This window comes from Jaculus jaculus, chromosome X (genome assembly GCF_020740685.1).
Source record: "Jaculus jaculus isolate mJacJac1 chromosome X, mJacJac1.mat.Y.cur, whole genome shotgun sequence".
NCBI lineage: Eukaryota > Metazoa > Chordata > Mammalia > Rodentia > Dipodidae > Jaculus > Jaculus jaculus.
In genome coordinates this window covers 67,491,797-67,513,647 of record NC_059125.1, presented here as the reverse complement: position 1 = coordinate 67,513,647, position 21,851 = coordinate 67,491,797, and the positions used below count along the sequence as shown (strand labels likewise).

General features: G+C 37.2%; 1 protein-coding gene across 2 annotated transcripts in view; it reads left to right on the top strand.

Moving 5' to 3' along the window:
• The window catches only part of Abcb7 (ATP binding cassette subfamily B member 7), a 128,075-nt gene that overhangs the window by 91,281 nt on the left and 14,943 nt on the right, over positions 1-21,851 (top strand). For both annotated transcript variants that reach the window (XM_004666986.3, XM_045140418.1), the window contains 9 exons: positions 11,154-11,286; positions 12,128-12,396; positions 13,392-13,480; positions 13,570-13,657; positions 14,736-14,910; positions 16,548-16,705; positions 17,195-17,358; positions 17,674-17,803; positions 19,999-20,170. In XM_004666986.3, the coding sequence (XP_004667043.3) occupies positions 11,154-11,286; positions 12,128-12,396; positions 13,392-13,480; positions 13,570-13,657; positions 14,736-14,910; positions 16,548-16,705; positions 17,195-17,358; positions 17,674-17,803; positions 19,999-20,170 (1,378 nt within the window). The remainder of the gene's footprint in view (positions 1-11,153; positions 11,287-12,127; positions 12,397-13,391; positions 13,481-13,569; positions 13,658-14,735; positions 14,911-16,547; positions 16,706-17,194; positions 17,359-17,673; positions 17,804-19,998; positions 20,171-21,851) is intronic.

Below are 21,851 nucleotides of genomic sequence, written 5' to 3'. Positions count from 1 at the left end.
TTTAACCATCAAATATAATTTAAAGAATATAAGTTAAGACTAGGTTTTTATATTTACATGAATATTTACCATTTATGCTTCCCACGCCTTTTTTGGGAGGGTGGTTTTGAGGTAAGGTCTCATTCTAGTCCAGGCTGACCTGGAATTCACTATGTAGTCTCAGGGTGGCCTCAAACTCATGAGGATCTTCCTACCTCTGCCTCCCAAGTGCTGGTATTAAAAGTGTGCACCACCAGGCCTGGCTTATGTTTTCCACTTCTTGTATGTGTGAAGAATTACCTTCAGTTAATTTTAAGAATATATTAGTATACATTATATAAAGTGATACATTTTATAATGATATTTTTATTCAAATGTATAATATTTTCTCACCAAATTCACTCCTCCCTTTTTAATTTCTCATGTTCCCCTCTCTCCACTGGTCCCCTTCATTTCCCAAATAGCTTCCTTCTGCTTTCATATGTGTGAGTGCATGTATATTCATCGTGTGTGTGTGTGTGTGTGTGTATTTGTGTGCGCATGTGTGCGTATAGTAGGCAGCTTCATGTTCACTGAGATGAACTTCTAGACCAGGCACAGAGGAAGTTCCATAATGTCAGAAGAAGCTGGCCCTGCTTTCACAGGTCCAAGCAGAGAAAGAGAAGCCATAATCCAAAAGCTGTGCCTCACAGCACATTTCAGGAACTCCAGTTAGGCACACTTTGCATATCTTTAGATTGGAATTTCAAATCCACCACCATACCTTAGGGCTGGATCCAGCCCAGTAACATCTTCTCCAGCCAAGTGGCTACAAACCTAAATCCCACACGGAATATATTGGGGCCCATCTATTCAAACTACCACATTCTGCTCCTGGCCCCCAATAGATCTAAAACCATCACACATTGTAAAGTATATTCAGTCCAGTTTCAAAGGTCCCCAGAATCTTGACCAACTTAACATAGTTCCAAAGTTCCAAGTGTCCTCTGAGATTTAAGATCCTCTCTTAGCTATGAGTCCTGTAAAATCAAACAAGTTATATACTTTCAATATATAAAGGCACAGAGAAAACATTTTCAACTGGTATAATGCATAGCAAGGTGAGACTAGAACAATGCAAACTCAACCACCATCAAACAGTCATCAAACTTCTGCAGTTCAAGTCCAATATAACCAGAGACTGACAGTCTCCAGATTTTCCAATTCCACCCCTCCATCTTGGCAGAGTAGCCAGGGAAAACGTCCATCCCAGGCCAACAATGCACTTCATGGTAGCCCTTGCACAGTCCTAGTATATCCAAAACATTTTCTGGTCTCCATGCAAACCATGGTCCATCTTCCAAAGGCTCTTCCAGCCTGTCAGGGTCATCATGCCCTGCCTCATTCTACAACTCTGCAGCAGCTCCTGGGACAGTGTGCACTTTATGACCACTCTATGCATTTTTCATGCTTCCAAAACCAACACCAGATAACAGATAACAGGACTCAGCCATATTCTTAATTCAGGGATGAAGTAAATCATAACCTTGAAAAGCAAATTCCTTCTCTAGTGAACTCTTTCCAGTAGAGTTTGCATTTCTCACAGTCTTTCCTCAGGCATCCTCTCCATTGTTTTAATTTAAAGCAGGTGGCTATCTTCTTTAGGATTGCTAATGTATTGAAAATAGCAGCTTCATTAACCTAAATCCAGTCTCAGTGCTGGTAATTTTAACTTGCTTGAATTTTTCCAACATAAAATCTTAAATGTCCCAGTCCAGTGTCTTTAGCTAAGCACATCAGTCCATTACAAATTTAACCTTTATCAAACTCTCTGGGCCTGGGCATCAGAATGCAGCCAGCCCTTATGCCAGTATCCCAGTTCCAACAAAGTCCTCTGCAGTCTTTCCTTCCCCTTAGAAAGTTGATAAGGCATGCCTCCAAGTTCATAGTCTGAGCCTTGAAGTTTGGTTCTCTCTGAACTTAACATTTTCAAACTCTCATCAAAATAGTCCATAAAACTTGGCTTACTACTCCAGAAGGCAACTTCAGTTGGAAGTCCATGCCCATTCCTCCAAGACAAAAGTTCCAAAAGACCAAAATCCACATGGTCATTTTCATCTAACCTCCCTTCTGGTACCAATTTCTGTAGTAGACAGCTTTAGGTTCACTGAGATGAACTTCCAGACTAGGCAGTTACGAAGGAAGGGATATTCATTAAAGCTTACATATCCAGGGGAAGTTCCATAATGGCAGAAGAAGCTAGCCCAGCTTTCACAGGTCCAAGCAGAGAGAGAGAGAGAGATGCCATAAGCCAATAGCCACACCATACAGCACATTTCAGGAACTCCATCTAGGCACACTTTCCATATCTTTTGATTGGAAATTCAAATCCACCACCACATCTTAGGGCTGGATCCAACCTAGTGACACCTCCTCCAGGCAGGTGGTTGCAGACCTAAATTACATGCTGTAGTAAAGCACTGAATATATTGAGGGCCATCTATTCAAACTACCACAGTATGTATGCATACATATACAGAGAAATATAGGTACCACATATGATAGAAAATGTGTGCTGTTTGTCTTTCTGAGCCTGGCTTATTTCATGATGATATCTAATTCCATCCATTTTCCTACATATAGAATAAATTTATTCTCCCTTTTCTCCTTTGTTTTTTTTTTTTTTTTTTTCAAAGCAGGGCTCAGGCTCACCTGAATCTTACTCTGTGACACCTGGTGGGCCTTGAACTCACAGTGGGTCCTCTACCTTAGCCTTCCTAGTGCTGGGATTAAAGGTATTGTGGTGGTTTGATTCAGGTGTCCCCCATAAACTTAGGTGTTGCGAATGCTAGCTCCCCAGCTGATGGATATTTGGGAATTAATGCCTCCTGGAGGGAGTGTATTGTTGGGGGCGGGCTTATGGGCTTTATAGCCAGTTTCCCCATGCCAATGTTTGGCACACCCTCCTGTTGCTGTGGTCCATCTTCTGTTGGCCAGGGGGTGATGTCCACCCTCTGCTCATGCCATCGTTTTCCCCTGCCATCGTGGAGCTTCCCCTCGAGCCTGTAAGCCAAATAAACCTCTTTTTCCCAGAAGCTACTCTTGGTTGGGAGATTTCTAACAGCAATGCGAACCGGACTGCAACAGGTATATACCACCACACCCAGCTTCATTCTTGTTTTTTTTTTTTTTTCAAGGTAGGGTCTCATTCTAACTCAGGCTGACCTGGAATTCACTATGTTGTCTCAGAGTAACCTTAAACTCATGGCAGTCCTCCTAACTCTTGCCTCCTGAGTGCTGGGATTAAAGGTGTGTGCCACCACACCCAGCTTCATTCTTCTTTATGGTAGAGTAAAACTCCATTCTCTTAATCTGTTGATGGAATAACTAGGCTGATTACATTACTTGCCTGTTGTGAGTAGTGTCTCAGTAAACATGGGTATGCAAGTATCTCTTGTGTGCTAACGGAAATTCCTCTGGGCATATTCTCAGAAGTGGTACAGCTGGAGCATAAGATAGTTGTATTTTTAGTTTTGTGTGGAATGTCCATACTGGTTTTTTCAAAATTATTTATTAAACAAAGAAGCAGAGAGAGAGAGGGGGGGGGAAGAGAATGGCATACCAGGACTGCCTGAAACTGCATATGCACTATCTGGCTTTGGGTGGCCACAGGGGAATTGAAGCTGGGTCATTAGGCTTTGCAGGCAAGTGTCTTAAGTGTTGACCCATCTCTCCAACACTCCATACTGATTTTACAGTGGATACACTAATTTACATTGCCACATGTACCATGTAAGGCTTCTTTGTACCCATTCTCTATCCTTGACAATATTTTCTTAATCATAGCTCTTCTAACTTGGGTGTTATAGAATCTCAAGATAGGTTTTTTGTTTTGTATTGTTGTCAAGTTAGGGTCTTACTCTATCCCAGGGTGACCTAGAACTCACTCTAGTTCTAGGCCGGCCCTGAACTCATGGCAATCCTCCTACTTCTGCCTCTCAAGTGCTGGGATTAAAGGCGTGCACCACGGACACCTGATGGCTAACTAAGCACTTGGGGCTTTATTTTTCATATATTAATTGACCATTTGTACTTTATCTTTTTGAGACCTGTTTATTTCTTTTTTTTAAATTAATTATTTATTTATTTGAGAACAACAGACACAGAGAGAAAGACAGATAGAGGGAGAGAGAGAATGGGCGCGCCAGGGCTTCCAGCCTCTGCAAACAAACTCCAGACGCGTGCGCCCCCCTTGTGCATCTGGCTAACGTGGGACCTGGGGAACCGAGCCTCGAACCGGGGTCCTTAGGCTTCACAGGCAAGCGCTTAACCGCTAAGCCATCTCTCCAGCCCTGTTTATTTCTTTTTTAAAAAAGATACTGTTTATAGTGGGGCATGTTGGCACACACCTTTAATCCCAGCACTCGGGAGGCAGAGGTAGGAGGATCACCATGAGTTTGAGGCCACCCTGAGACTACATGGTAAATTGCAGGTCAGCCTGTGCTAGAGTGAGACCCTACCTTGATACACCAAACATATGTATGTTTGCATGCATGTATGTATGTTTGTGTGTGTGTATATGTATGTATATATGGATGTTTGTGTGTGTGTGTATATGAAAGAAAAAGGCAGATGAGAGAGAGAGAATGGGGACACCAGGACCTCTAGCCACTGCAAATAAACTAGACACATGTGTTACCTCATGCATCTGGATTTATGTTGGTCCTGGGGAATTGAACCTGAGTCCTTTGGCTTTGAAGGCAAGCATCATAACTGCAAAGCCATCTCTTTATCCCAGAGAACTGTTTATTTCTTTTGCCCATTTATTGGGTTGGATTATCTGGATATTTTTAAGCATTTAATTATTTAAGTTACTTATATCTAGATGTTAATGCCTAGTCAAATGACAGCAAGCAAAGATTGTCTTCCATTTTCAGGCTGTCTCTTCACTCTGGTAATTATTTTCTTCGTGGTGTGAAGCTTTTTGATTCCATGTAATCCTCATTTTCATTTCTTAAGAGTTATTTTTTGTATTAGTTGAGTCCTTTTTCAGAAAGTCCTTGCCTATCCCCATATATTGATGTGTTGCCCCCATTTCATTTGTTCCAAGTATATTCAGTAATGTTCCTTCAGGTACTTTTTTTTTCCTTAATGAATTTTACTATTTCTTTTTTTAAAAAACTTATTTTTTTATTTTGTTTGAAGCAAACCCATCAGACTGGCCTTTTTTCCTTTTATATTAGATATGGACATATTTTGTATGTAAACATCACATGTTGGTACCATCCTTTCTCTTCTCCCTGTCACTTTTCTAAAGAGGCCTTCTTCATTGCGGATGCAAATCAACCCCATGGAGATTGTGGGTCATGCATTATGGGGGCAACAGTCAGCTATGGGGGGAGAGGAAATGTCTCTGTGCATAATGTCACAACTTGTGGCTCTAACAATTTTTCCACCCCCTCTTCTGCAAAATTCCCTGAGCCATGCTGGGAGCATTTTAAGTCTACTTCAGTGATGGGCACTTAGGCACATCTGGATCTCTGGTTTGGTAGCTGTTGAGTGTCCTCAGTGTCTATCTCTATCACCCTTGTGCTGTTGTCAGATTCACTAAGAAAGCAGCACTCTTGCTTATGTCCCCAATTCCTCTGTGCTTTCAGCTGGGGCTGGGGTGGAGTGCGCTAGGTCATTTATCTCCTCAGGTCCAGCTCCCATCTGAAAAAGAAGCAGATTCTCCAGTGGAGAATTAAGTCAGCATCGGTTAAATGGGATAACCATTATTAATTTAGAGAAAATTAAAAGGGTGTCAGCCCTCTTATAGTCTAAGGCTAGTAAGAGCTTGAAACTGGAAAGCAGAATAATTATCAGGATATGATTCTAACTTGTTTCCCAGTTCCAGATATGGTTTCCTTTCCACTGAGTGGATCTGTTAGCCAATTCAAGAGCAGTTGGTTACTCACCATGGCTGTGTGTCACTATTGCACTGTGAATATCACGTCAGGTTGTTTGCTTTTGAGTCGCTTAGACCTTGAATTGCTTGGACATATGTTGGCCACTTTCCCCTGGTAGCTCATGTAGCACTTTCCAATATTAGATGGACTAATTGTCTGGGGACTGGCTCTCCTCCCGGATTCCAACTAGGTCTCTCCATGGTCCATTTCGGCAGCATATGGTATTTTTATTTTAACTATTTTGCAGTCCTTGTAAGAGAGTTCTATATGTGTTATCCTAGTGTTAGTGTCTACTGTTTGCACATTCTTACTCAAATTGCTATCTTAATAAGGTTCTTGTTATGAAAATTAATTTTTGTCTTAAACTTGGATAATTGGGATTTATGTTATGAGGTCTGAGATTTTTCTCCCTAAATCTTCTGTAGGCCTCCTGTGGCGCTGCTTCATGTGGACAGGGGTGTTGCCTCATTATTTCAGGAATGAAAGGAGTTTCTCAGCCCACATAACTCCTGGCAGAAGAAACTCTTCAGTATGATTACATAGGGTAGGAGTTTAACCCCCTTACTAGGATAAAAGATAATAATAGACTTGGAAAAATATTTTCAAACCACATACCCATTGAAGACCTTATACTAGATTATATAAGGAATTCTTAAAACTCAATCACTGGAAAATTATAAAATATAGAAATAACATAACTAGAGATACAAATGGCACATAAGCATATTAAAAGTTATTCATCAACATTGCCATTAGGGAAAAGTAAATTAATACCACAGTGAGATGTCACTGCATATCTGTTATAGTAGCTTCAGAATAAAATTATAGTGATAATGTCAAATGTTTGTAAGGATTCAGGGGCCTTTCATATTTTGTTGGTTATTGTAAATCAGTACAGCCACTCTGGGTAGAGCATGGTAATTGGTAATTTCATAAGGTTGTATGTTAGGCTTTCTCTATGATTTAACAACTGGACTCTAGAACATTTGTCCCAGCAAGATAAAAATTCAAGTCCATTTGTATGGAACTGGTCATGACGTCTTTACTCATAATACTCCCAAAGTGTAAACAACCAAAATGTCCTTTGGTAGTACATTATTGAATACATTCTGGTACATCCTTGAATAATGCTCAGCAATAAAGTGGATGAGCCTCGGTAACATTGTGCTAAGTGAAACTAAAAGCAGCATCTATTTACACATGTGTTTTCAGTAACCAAACTATAGAAATCAAGAGCAAATTAGTGGTAACCAGGGAACAGGAAGTGCAGTGGGACAGGGTGGGATGGAAATGAATACAGAGAAGCACAAGGGAGTTCATCTGTGCTGCTGGAGTATTTCTGTGTCTTGATTGTGGTGGTGTTAATATGAATCTAGATAGGTAATAAAATGCATAGAACCACATTAATGATCATACTTACATATGCAAGAATTTGGATTATAAATGTTGAAAACTGAGTTCTTTGTTTAATAGTAATATATTAATGTTAATTATCAGATTTGTTTTGTTTAGCTGCTTGGTGTGTGTGTGTGTGTGTGTGTGTGTGTGTGTAGGTTGTTAGGGTCTCTTGCCACTACAAATACCCATCCAGCTTATTATGGTCAATGGAGAATTGAACCCTGGCCAGCAGGCTTTGCAAGCAAACACCTTTAACCCAGAGCCATTTCCCTAATCCTTACTTCCCAGTATTATATTTAGTTACAGATATATAAGGGTATCATTAAGAGACACTTGGTTGGAGGGTAGGTGAGTTTCTTCATGTACGTACTTCCTGTGAGTTCAAAACAAACGGGTTCAATGAATGATTCTCTTTGATCTGGGTTGATTTAAGTGTTGTTTTGATGCAGCTGGAATATTAGGGAAAACCAGCATTCTCCACACCATACCCCTAAAATATCACAATGACAGTGTAACCTGCACATATGACTAAATATCTGCACATAATCTAATTTTCTTATTTTATTAGTGTGTTTATTTCATATATACAGTATATTTCTTTCCTTTTTAACATTACTTTTAATGGGAAAACTTAGTGTTCAGTTATATTTAGAGTTACTGCTATGTTCTTAGCACTAGGCTTTTTCTGCCAATAACAACATAGGACAGATGACATTCATATGCTCTACATACTTACAAGGATGTTCCTAAAATTGGCCAAACCCAAAAACAGTTTCTTTTGGTTTTTCATGGTAGGGTCTTGCTCTAGCCCAGGCTGACCTAGAATTCACTCTGTAGTCTCAGGGTGGTCAAAAACGTTTTTTTGAGAATTAAAATTATACTGTATTGGTATAGTAGTTTGATTTAGGTGTCCCCCATGAACTTGTGTGTTCTGAATGTTTTATCCCCATCTGATGGCAATTTGGGAATTGGAACTTTGTTGAGGTGTATTGTAGGGAGGTGTTGTGGCAGTCAGGTTCACATTGCTGGCATAAATCACCTGACCAAGAGCAGTTTGTGGCGGGGGGGCGGGGGAAGGTTTATTTTGGCTTACAGACTTGAGGGAAAGCTTCATGATGGCAGGGAAAAATGGTGGACATCACCTCTTGGTCAACATTAGGTGGACAACAGGAACAGGACAGTGTACGAAACACTGGCAAGGGAAAACTGGCTCTAATACCCATAAGCCCACCCCCAACAATACACTCCCTCCAGGAGGTGTTAATTCCCAAATCTCCATCAGCTGGGAACCTAGTAGTCAGAACACCTAAGTTTATGGGAGACACCTGAGTCAAACCACCACAGTGGACTTATGGTTGTTATAGATAGTTTCCTCTTGTCAGTGTTTTGGCATTTTTCCTGTTGCTATTGTCAGTCTGATGTTGTCCAAGAGGTAATGTCCAGCCTTTGCTCATGGCATATTTTACCCTTCCATCATGGAGTTTCCCCTTAAGTCTGTAAGCCAAAATAAGGCCTTTCCTACTACAAGCTGCTTTTGGTTAGGTGCTTTTGTCAGTAACAAGAAGGTAACTGCAACAATTGGTAATACAGTAATTTCAGTCATCACTCACTATAACTATGACTAAGAGAAATGCATGGTAGCTGTAGTTATCACTTTTTCTTGTACATAAGAAAGTATAGTGGAACACAGGTGAGGAAATGTGGCCTCGATATAGAAAATCTGAAATATACTCAAATTTATTTAAACTACTTATGTAATACTTTGCAATTTTAAATTATACAGTGTATTTTGAAAGTACTCACTTTAGTGTACAAAAAGTAAAATATATGGGTCACCTTGTAAGCTGCTAATACAGTTATGACATACTAGAAAAAACTGACTTCAAGTATCAGGCCTGGAATTTAATTTCACTTCTGCTGCTTAATAGACATGCCATGATACCTGTGTTCCTCAACTACACAGTATTATCCATGTACATATATATGCAAACAAAGTAAATGGATAAATATATAATAAAAGTCATAAATATTGAGGTATTAAATATAAAAAGTACATTAGAAGATGAAGGCCATCTTGGTTGCAAGTTTCAGAAGTAGTATGAAGGATAAGGGATTCAAAGTAGGCTTTGGAAAGTGAAGAACTAGAGAGGGAAAGGAAGACCCTTTCAAGTGAAGCCAAAGCCTGAGGTTGTATTATTACAAGAAAATCAGAGTTGAGAAATTTATACATTTAGGACCTTTCATGTATTCTATATTAAATTATGTTTTAAAAGATAGCAACTTTGGGGCTGGAGAGATTGCTTAGTGGTTATGGCACTTGCCTATGAAGCCTAAGGATTTATGTTCAACTCTCCAGGTCTCATGTAAGCCAGATGCACAGTGACACAAGCAGCAAGGTCACACATGCTCACAAGGAGGAGCACACATCTGGAGTTTGATTGCAGTGGTTGGAGACCCTGGTGTGCCCATTCTCTCTCTCTCTCTTTCTCTCACTCTTGCATTTTAAAAAGGCAGTCTGTTGGGCTTGCCTCAATGAATTTTTTTTTAAGATTAAAAAAATTTATTTATTTATTTGCAAGCAGAAAGTAAGAGATAGAAGAGAGGCAGACAGGGAGAGAATGGGCATGCCAGGGCTTCTAGCCACTGAAAATGAACTCCAGATACATGTGCTCCTTGTTTATCTGGCATACATTGATCCTGCAGAATCGAACCTGGATCCTTTGGCTTCTCAGGCAAATGCCTTAACCACTAACCCATTTCTCCAATCCCTCAAAAAAAAATTTTAAGATAGAAATTTTAAAGTTTTAAGCAGTGCATCTCATATTATTAAAAGCATTTCACCAACTGCTGTACAGTTTAATACTATTGTATTAATGTTAGGACACAAGCTTGGTTGCTAAGAGCTCTTGTGTACTTTACCATAAAATCTTGACTGTTAAGATTTACATATCTATTACTAGCTGGCAACACATTCTTATGTTTACCAAGATGGATGACCTAGTAATGAAGTGAGAGCTGTCATTTCTATGTGTTTTAAAGGCTTTATAGAATTGTTTTCACTTGTATTATATCCCAATTTTAATTCTTCAAAATATATTGGTAGTCTGATAAACTTCCTATTCTTAAATAATGGTTTCCATATTATAATTCTTTTGATGTAGTCACATAGAGAAATAGGTTGTTTTATGAAAGCTTAGTTTGCTATTAAATGATGGGGTTTATTTTGTATTTTATTAGAGCAAAGACTCTTGTTGTGATGAAAATAGATCTGCCAGTGTTTTTAAATAGTGAATCAAGCACAGATACTTGTAGATTTTTAGCCTTTGAGATGCCTTTGGTTATTTGGTTTCAGGTTTACCTTTTCTTTGAACATATCTACCTAAAAATATTTATTTTGTACCTATTGTATTCCAAATATTATACTCTACATGGATAGAACAAAAAGAGTTATACAATATAGATCCTCAAGGGTATAGTAAAAAGAAAATATATATACAAACAACTGCAGTGCCAAACAGCTTGCTGCTAAGTACCATGAGCTCTGAAGGATTTCATATTACAGAAAGTAATTTTGAGTGGCCAATCAAGAATGATTTCATGGAAGCAGGAGCATTAACTAATTCTTATAGCTTGGAAACAATATTAACATGCCAGTGTAATGTAAGAATCCTAAAATGACAGCTCTCCCAGCAGTGTCAAAGATTTTGTCTTTATAAAGGAATTATTGGGGGAATCATTTCATTCCAGTAAGTGGTTAATATCTAAACATTACTAATTTATGGGAAATGTTTATACTTTTATAATAAGTATTTTATGTATAATGGGTAATTGATGTCTTTATGTTTTTAGGCCCTGAATATTGTGGTTCCCTTCATGTTTAAATATGCTGTAGACAACCTCAACCAGATGTCGGGAAACATGCTGAACCTGAGTGAGGCACCAAATACAGTTGCAACCATGGCAACAGCAGTTCTGATTGGCTGTATGTGTGATTCTTTAATCTATCTACAGGTGTTGACTTTCTTCAAGAAGGTTTCACCGTATTTGAACAGATGACTTTTTCAACACAAACTCAACTTAGCATTTTGGATGTTTGTTATTTTATGTGAGAGTTTTTTGATGTTTTGTTAAAAGAATTCCTTGACTGACTTTGCAAAAAATCCATGATTAACAGTAATGGTTTCTATGTTTAAGAAGGCAATAATATGAAATGAGATAGTAAAATTTATAACAACCACTTCAAATAGAAATATTCTGTAATTTATAAGATACCTTTCTGGTAAACAAAGTTACTTTTTCCTAATTTGATATTGAATAGAATTTGTTTACTATTGATATGAACACTAATTCTTTATTGAAATATTTTTGTTGAAATATGAAATTTGAAAAGAATACAGTATGAATGTATTGTGGCTCCACACATTACAAAGGATGCTTTCATTTGAAAGACATGAGTGGGGTCATGTCTTTTCAAGATTCCAGTTATTTTTTATTTGTTATTCAAAACAATTTTATTAGATTAAAATCATCGACAGATATTGTATACTTATCCATAATGAGGCCACATGGACTATTATTTATTAAAAGTATCTTAATTAGAAAAAATTTTCAACATCTGAAATCTAGGGGAAAACAATAGGATTTATGATGATAGGTTATTCATTAGGACAGATGAGTTCTAGATGTCTCTTATTGTAAATATTCTCTCATAAAAATTGATTTTATTCATTGTACAAAGAATTTCTGAAAATGTGACACTTTCCCAATACCATGATTCTAATGTTTAACACCCTATTTTTGTATTGTTTCTAATATCCTATTAGATGGTGTTTCCAGAGCTGGAGCTGCCTTTTTTAATGAAGTTCGAAATGCAGTGTTTGGCAAAGTAGCCCAGAATTCAATCCGAAGAATAGCCAAAAATGTATTTCTCCATCTTCACAACTTGGATCTGGGTTTCCACCTGAGCAGACAGACAGGGGCTTTATCTAAGGCTATTGATAGAGGGACAAGGGGTATCAGTTTTGTCCTCAGTGCTTTAGTGTTTAATCTTCTCCCCATCATGTTCGAGGTGATGCTTGTCAGTAGTGTTTTGGTAAGTAGTACATTTTTCATTGTAAGCTTTACATTCTCATTAATAGCAATTGAATATTTGAAGCTGTTATGCTATTGAGTGCCCATGGGTTTGAAAGTAAATTCTAAAATACCAGGAAGAGTACGCAGTTTGTCTCATTATTTTGCCATAAGCTTCAAAGAATGTCTAAATTTGTTAACATTTTTTTTGTAAGAAACTGTTTACTCATACACATAGAGGTAGTGAATAGTGCTTGCAAAGTTATTTAGCAAAGAATTTTGTATATGGCCTTTGATTAATATGATCAGATTACACCTAGATTTCTATTCACCAACTCTAATACTTCAGATAATAAATTAATTCTTCTTCAGGCTTATTGTACTATTTTAGTATCAGCATTTGATAAAGGTGTAATTGTGGCAAATATAGTTTGACTTTTTTCTTGTCACCTAGAGTAGATTGCCTAACGTATTGGATGTCTACTTGTTATTGACATATATAACTTACCAGTGTCATGCTTTTTGTTTTTTTGCTTGTTCAAGGTAGCATCTCATTGTAGCCAAAGCTGACCTGGAACTCACTATGTAGTCTCAAGCTGGCCTTGAACTCAACAGCAGTCCTCCTACCTCATCCTCCTAAGTGCTGAAATTAAAGACATGTACCACCATGTTCAGCTATCATATTTATTTTTAAATATTTTATTTTTTATATATTTATTTGCAAGAGAGAGAGAAGCAGGTGAAGAGAAAGAGAATGGGTGTGCCAGGGCCTCCAGCCGCTGCAAATGAACTCTCTAGATGCATGCACCACCTTGTGCATCTGGCTTACATGGGTTCTGGGGAATTAAACCTGGGTTCTTTGGGTTTACAGGCAGGCATCTCAACCACTAAGCCAGCTCTCCAGCCCTATCATATTTCTTACATCTACCTTTTGACTGGGATTTCCTGTTATATGTTGTAAACCCTTTGACAAGATAGTGAATGCTTCTTGTTTCTTCTCTTAACTTCTTTTTCCAGTATTACAAATGTGGTGCCCAGTTTGCATTGGTAACCCTAGGAACACTTGGTGCATATACAGCATTCACAGTTGCAGTTACACGTTGGAGGTATGATATTCCCCAAAAGCCAGTCAAGGTTCTTAAGTTAGTTATGTGTTTATAGCTTACAATTTATGCTTGTTCCCTTTGTCTTACAGAACTAAATTTAGAATAGAAATGAACAAAGCAGATAACGATGCAGGTAACGCTGCTATAGACTCACTGCTGAATTATGAAACTGTGAAGGTAATCTGTTTAAGTATACTTTTGTCTGCCTTTCACACTGCACAAAGATTTGTTCTGTCATTTAATTTAATAGATGCTGTAAAGAGCACCAGGTTAGGATAGGAAATGTAGGTGTGATGGAATAATGCTTCTTTGTTTTTCTTTTGTTCAGAAGTGTTCTGTATTTCCTTCCCAGTTTCTGTTTGTCAGTATCAGAAGTTTACCCTCTCACTTAATTTTTAAATGATAAACATATTATTGTAGCTTGATTGTGAATGAACATTAATCGAATCAAGCTGGAATGTAAGTTCTTGATTCTTTTTCTATCCATCAGAGTACCTAGCATACTGCTTTTCCTGAATTTTTTCATTCATTTTTTTTGCATTGTTTCACTTAACAAATTGGTAAATTCCTCTCATGTACAAATCCTGATACTAAGTGCTGCAATGGGAAAAATTATTATGATGTAATCTTTGTTCTCCTCGAATTACTACCTATTAGAAAAGTGAAAGTTAATATGCAGATGTCTGGACACGAAAATCTGATGTGGTGAGGGCAATGGGAACTCTGGAGTATTCAAGGGACCATGGGAAAGACTTTGTGAAGGAAGTATAAGTAGTGGAAGGTGTTCTAGGTTCCAAGTAGCTAGGCTTCAGTAAATGTTGGATGAATATTGAATACAGTCCATTGTAAAAAAAAAAAAGAAAGAAAGAAAGAAAAGCAAGCAAGCTGGAATAAGAGAGAGAGAGAAAGCAAGCAAGCAAGCAAGTTGGAATAGTGCTATAGTCTAATGTACTGAAATCTTTTCTTTTTATTTGCAAGCGGGAGTGGGGAAGAGGGAGATGGGTGCACCAGGGCCTCCTACTACTGTAAGCGAACTCCAGATGCATTTGCTATTTTGTATATCAAGCCTTATGTGGGTATTAGGGAATTGAATCTAAGCCATCTCTCCAGCCCTTGAAAATCAATTTTTTATTATGGAGTTTGCAGTATGAAAGTATATCTCTGTATATGAAGTGTAATGAATTATATTCTAATCATGTAAAAGACTACACTCCAATTATACTTGTTCATAGCTACTATTTTTATATTTTTATAGTATTTTAATAATGAAAAATATGAAGCGCAGAGATATGATGGATTTTTGAAGACATATGAGAGTGCTTCATTGAAAAGTACCTCCACTCTGGCTATGTTAAACTTTGGCCAAAATGCTATTTTCAGTGTGGGATTAACGGCTATAATGGTGCTTGCCAGTCGTGGAATTGTAGCAGGTAATGGATCTGTGGTTATCACATTTAGAAACTATTTCAATTAGATTTTATAAATAAAGAGCAATGGAATGAATATGTATATTTGTATTAATTATAAAGGATTCTTAGTAAAACACTTTAACATTTTAGAGGGTTTTTTTGTTGAGGGGGTTGTTCAAGGTAGGGTCTTGATGTAGCCCAGGCTGACCTGGAATTCATTGTGTAGTCTCATGAGTGGCATTGAACTCATGGCTATCCTTCTAGCTCTGCCTCCCAAGTACTGGGATTAAAGATATGTGCCACCATGCTCAGTGGAGTATTGTTTTTTATATCAGAATATATTTTCTTGATGTATTATTTTAGTTCCTTTGGTTAGCACTAGTTTACTCATTGAATGGGCTTACTGTTTATACATTTTATGGGTCTACAACCTGATTCTTTGAAGAGGCACTTTTTTTTGTTTAGCAGCTAGTATTTATAATTTCTCTTGTAGACCTGATAGAAGTGTTTTTTCTAAAGGACCAAAATGTAGGCCATCTTATTTTTTTTAATTATTTATTTATTTATTTGAGAGTGACAGACACAGAGAGAAAGACAGAGGGAGAGAGAGAGAATGGGCACGCCAGGGCTTCCAGCCTCTGCAAACGAACTCCAGACGCGTGCGCCCCCTTGTGCATCTGGCTAACGTGGGACCTGGGGAACTGAGCCTCGAACCGGGGTCCTTAGGCTTCACAGGCAAGCACTTAACCGCTAAGCCATCTCTCCAGCCCCCATCTTATTTTTATAATTACTAATAACTCTATAATTTGTCTTCCAGTTTTTTTTCCATTTACATAGCCCTTAAAAAGTAAATAATGCCAGGTGTGTTGGCACACACCTTTAATCCCAGCACTTCGGAAGCAGAGGTAGGAGGATTGCTGTGAGTTTGAGGTAAACCTGGTCTCCAGTGAAACCCTACCTCAAAAAAAGTAAATACTGTTTGTCCCTCTTTTCTTTAAGAGTCCTCACTCAAGTAGAATTCATTCATTCACTGTGACATTAATATGAGGCTTATTCTCAGTTATGAAATCAGTTTGCTCTAATTTTTAATGTATGTATTTTTAATAAAAATTTATACTATGGGCTGGAGAGATGGCTTAGCGGTTAAGCGCTTGCCTGTGAAGCCTAAAGACCCCGGTTCGAGGCTCGGTTCCCCAGGACCCACGTTAGCCAGATGCACAAGGGGGCGCACGCGTCTGGAGTTCGTTTGCAGAGGCTGGAAGCCCTGGCACGCCCATTCTCTCTCTCTCCCTCCCTCTATCTGTCTTTCTCTCTGTGTCTGTCTCTGTCAAATAAATAAATCAATAAATAATTAAAAAAAAAATTTATACTATAAAAATACCTATTGCCTTGGAGAATAAAGGGGACATTTATATATTTATTTCAGTCCTTAATCCATTTTTTATATTACACAACATATAGTGTGTATATGCCATATTGTTTATATTACCTAATGATTTCATATACTGTGAAGTTTTTTCATCCTTATAGTTGCTAATTATGTATATTTTGAACAGTGTGTCATAGAACTAGGTTATAAAGTTCTGTCTTAAGCTGGGAAGGTTTATAACATCCATCTAAAAGTCTCTTTTTTTTTCTTCCACCAATTGCATAATTAGGTACCCTTACTGTTGGAGATCTAGTAATGGTGAATGGACTGCTTTTTCAGCTTTCATTACCCCTTAACTTTCTGGGAACTGTATATAGAGAGACCAGACAAGCTCTCATAGATATGAATACGTTGTTTACTCTACTCAAGGTAGACACCCGAATTAAAGTAAGTAACCCATATAGTACCTTCTCAAGAGAACAGCATCTCATTAATACTGGATTGTTCTAGGGGAATATTCTGACATTACCTTGTTAAGGAAGCAATTTCTGTCTTGAAGGAATTGGGCATGGCATGTGTATTAAAAGGCTTTCACTCCCATGTTTAAAAACTTACAACATTAGCAAAGAATATTACCAAGAAACAGTGTGTTAAACTATTTTCACTTACACTGGATTCACTTTTATTAGTAATGACATAGTACATATAGTTGCCTGTCTTCATATACTCCATCTCTGTTTCCGGACCATTATTCTTCCTACCATTCTTTACCCCAAGAAGGTTCCCAGCAACCAAAATATGCAGGAGTTTTAATTCTAAACATGCTTAGAAATGACCTCTTATCTCCCTATTGCTTTCTTTTTCTCTCTGTGAATTAAAGAAATTGCGTAGTTATACTCTAAGTATTGTATGATGTTCTTGTTTTTTCTCTGCTAGGACACCGCAGTGGCATTTCCTCTTCAGATAACACCACAGACAGCTACGGTGGCCTTTGATAATGTGCATTTTGAATACATTGAAGGACAGAAAGTCCTTAATGGAGTATCTTTTGAAGTTCCTGCAGGAAAGAAAGTGGCCATTGTAGGAGGTAGTGGGTCAGGGTGGGTAATATATTTATAAAATTCTACTATACTGATTGATATTTCTGGCTATAGCTTTTTTTCTTTTTCCTTTTTGGTTTTCAGGGTAGGGTTTCACACTAGTCCAGGCTCACCTGGAATTCACTATGTAGTCTCAGGATGGCCTTGTACTCATGGTGATCCTCCTACCTCTGCCTCCCGAGTGCTGGGATTAAAGGTGTGTGCCACCACACCCAGCTAGCTTTTTTTTCTTATTGAGATGAGTACCCTGGTTTAAACTGGAGGCTCTCTAATGCCAACAGACACTAAATAACCTTTCTTCATGTCCAATTTCAGGAAAAGCACAATAGTGAGGCTGTTGTTTCGTTTCTATGAGCCTCAAAAAGGTAATATTTATGTTGCTGGTCAAAATATACAAGACGTGAGCCTGGAAAGCCTTCGGAAAGCAGTGGGAGTGGTGCCTCAGGTATTTAAAAACAGAAAAATGCAAGTTTGGGAACATTTGTTAGGTTGGTAGCTATGTAAATAGAACAGTTTGAATCCAAGATGTCAATATATGCCAATGAAGGGGGTAGTTTTTAACCCTGGAAGAAAGAGAGGAAGAGAGGGAGGGAAAATATTTAGGTTATAGCAAGACATACATATTAGTCACAGCTAATATTTATTATACAGTCCAGTCCTGGAACAAGTATCTAATCTCTGGAAGAACAGATCAGACTATAGGAGAAGAAAAAAATGTAAGAAAGCGATGAATATGAGCATGATGACTCAACCCTATAATCACAGCACATAGGAGGTTGAGGAAGGAGGATAACCACAAGCCTGAGGCCAACTATGCATAAATTCCAGGCCAATCTGGGCTACAAACTGAGACCCTGCCTTAACAAAAATTTAAAAACAAAAGTGATTAGGCAATGAATTACCATTTATAAGAGGTCCTTGGGTGATTCAATGTGTTAACACTCTCCTTTATTCTGTCTTGGACTTGGAATCCCAAATTTTATTGGGTATGAATCATCTAGAGAAATTATTGAAATTCTAATTATTGAAATTCCAGACCCTACGTCTGATTTTACAGGGTGCTATGGGCCCAGAATCATATAATTTTGAGCATGCATCTTGGATGGTTGTAATAGATGAACTGTAAAACTGTATGTTAAGAAATGTAAACCTAGAGTATTTAAATAAACTGTATTTAGGGTTGTGACCTCATAGGGCTTAGTGTCTTCATTCATTTAAGTTGATTCCTGCCATTTTGGGGGGCTATGAATTGATTACCCTCATTCTTTTGAAAAATAAAACAATTTATTTGCAAAGGAAAAACAAGATTCTTATTCTTATTGGAAACATTAACAGTATAATTGAGATGAACAATAGGACACTTTTTTACCAATTATATTAATAAGGCTTTTAAAATTTATAATATCCAATCTGGATAAAACTATGTAAAATATCTTTGCTTTTCTGGTGGAAGTCTGTAGCTTTAAAAAAAAATGGCTTTCTTGATAAGCAACATATATGAAGTGCCTGAAATGTATTTATGCTCTTTTTTTCCTAATAATTCAGTCTCTAGGAAATTTTGGTAAGAAATTAAAGCTGTAAGCACACAAGTCTGTATATGGAGAGATTTTCATTATGGCAATGTTATTTTTATTTATTTGACAGCAAAGAAAGAGAGAGAATGAGCACACCAGGGCCTCCCACTTCCAAATGAACCCCACATGCATGTGTCACTTTGTGCATCTGGCATTACATGGATACTGGGAAGGTGAACCTGTGTCATGTTTCAAGTGCAAATTAAAAATATCTTAGAAGCCAGGTGTTGTGGCATACTTCTTTAATCCCAGCACTTGGGAGGCAGAGGTAGGAGGATCACTGTGAGTTGGAGGCCACCCTGAGACTTCATAGTGAATTCCAGGTCAGCCTGGACTAGAGTGACACCCTACCTTGAAAAAAAAAGTCTTAGAAATATAACAAAAAATTTCATAAGTAAGGAAATGCTAATATAAATAAAAATCACATTTTATTTCTCAAAATAGCAATAAATAAAATTATAAATGGCAGGGATACTACAGATAAGGATAACTGGCAACCCCATGCCATTGATGAGAATGTACTCATGTATTGCAGTTGCAAGACAGTTGAGCAGTGATACCACATAGAAAGCACCTAGTATCTTTTGGCCCATCAGTTTACTTCTAAGAATCCCTCTCACATAAATACTCAGGTAATAAAGTCATATGCATTATGATGTTTTCTTCCAATAGTAGCAAACAAAATTGTTAATTATATCAGTGTTTATTAATAGGGAAATGAATTATCTATGAGATATAAAACTATTAAAAGAATCAAATATGTTCCTGTTAGATACATTGATAATCTCTAGCATATGTTAAATACAAAAAGCAATTTGCAAAGAAATATGCATTCACTGGGTTCCCTTGTAATGGGAAAAGCGTATGTTTAGGTATATAAATGCATAGAAAAGAGTTTGAAATTAAAACAAAAATCATATGTAATGATTATCTCACAAGGAGTGAGACCACAGGGACATAGAATGATAAAATTGATGTTTTTATTCTTTGCATCTTTATCTCTTTACAATTATTTTAAATTTTTGTAATGAACATATATGCAAATGTATATATAAATCTGCTTTAGGATGCAGTCCTCTTCCATAATACCATTTACTACAACCTCTTATATGGAAATATCAATGCTTCACCTGAAGAAGTACATGCAGTAGCAAAACTAGCTGGTCTTCATGATGCAATTCTTCGAATGCCACATGGATATGACACCCAAGTAGGGGAACGAGGACTCAAGTTATCAGGTGATCAAAGATTTAAAATTTTCCATTTATATATTTTATTCAAAGTAATTTGTCTGAGATATTTATATTACTCATACAAGCTCAGATAGAGCAATGCTAATTTTTAGTCCAAAATCTTCATGTTAAACAAAAGCCAAGATTGTTAATCATCAGGAAAAGTAGCAAGAGTTGGGATAAAAAAATGTGGTAGTGAATAGTGTATATCTCTCATCATTATATCCTGGAGGTAAGGTGGTCAGCTATTTACATGTGACTGTTCATTTTCTTATCCATGTTATCTCAGTGGTCAAGGAAATTTTGAGGCTAATATGTTGCTGTTTAAGTGTTTAAGCGCAAGAATGCGAAATTTAATGATCACCTTAAGATGACTGAAATATTTAGTAGATTCATTAAAATCTCTTTGCCCTAAATAATTTGAAGTATACTAGTGTCTGATGTTCAAAATTATATATTGATGTAACTTATGCAAGCATCCTACATTATGTTTATTCTTTTTTTCTTTTTTCTATTTGTGTGAGAGAGGGAAAGAGGCAGATAGAGTGGACACATAAGGGCCTTTAGCTGCTGCAAATAAATTCCAGATGCATACACCACCTTGTGCATCTGGTTTACATGGATCCTGGGGAAACAAACCTGGGTCCTTTGGCTTTTCAAGCATGCTCCTTAACTGCTAAGTCATCTCTCCAGCCCTATATTATGTTTATTCTTTAATTTAGGGAGGAAATATATTTGGAATCAGGGTAAGGCACAAATAGAATGAAGTATATCCTGCATGAGTTTTAGTGAATCCCCATTCCTCTTCATTACATGCCCCTTCATTTACTCAACATTTATTAGGTCTTTGCCATGTACAGGCTCCTACAGACCTGCTGCCAAGGAATTTTTGGTGTCTTAGAAAGATTTGATTTAGCTTTAGAATATTTTAAGCAAAAATTATTTCCAAGTTAAATTATTTGGTCATAACTTTGGAATAGCAGATGCTTACATCATTCCAGTCTACCTTTATAGTTTGTCGTTACTCTTGATATTAGTAGCTTTCAATTAACTAGTCCATCTTCAAGTTATATGTCCATTTGGCTCATCCTAGGGATCCTCATTTGATTATATAATGTAGGTTAGCCCTATCACTATATGATGGCGCCTTAGCAAGCTATGCCATACTCTATTTTTAATGCTTTTTTTTTTCCTCTTCTTTCTCTGCTTGTGGAGGTTGGAATAACTAAAGAAAATTTATTTTTACCTGATACCCATTGCCTTACAACAGTCTCTCAAAATGAGCCATTTATTACTTAGCATTTATGTTAATTATACTTGGGAATAAACAGACAGTTCTTCTCCAAGTTCTAAAATACTGCTGAACAGAATTAAAACTGATTTGGTTTATACTTGAAATGTGAGAGGCCTTTCAAAACTGATCCTTCTTCTTAGGAGGTACTTCTTTTAGGAGCTTTCTTCTTTGGGTTTGGTAGGTGGGCAGGAAGAAAGTTCTGGTATGACTGCTTTGAAAAGAGAATTTGATCCTATGAGACAGAGGGGAGTGGCTATTATGAATTTAAACTTAATAATGTTAATATAAGGATCTCTCTTTAGAAGTCAAAGGTAGTAATTATTGAACAAGTAAAAATAAAATAGTACTTAATATAGTAGGTAATGAGAAGAGTTTTTTTTATCCCTGAATATT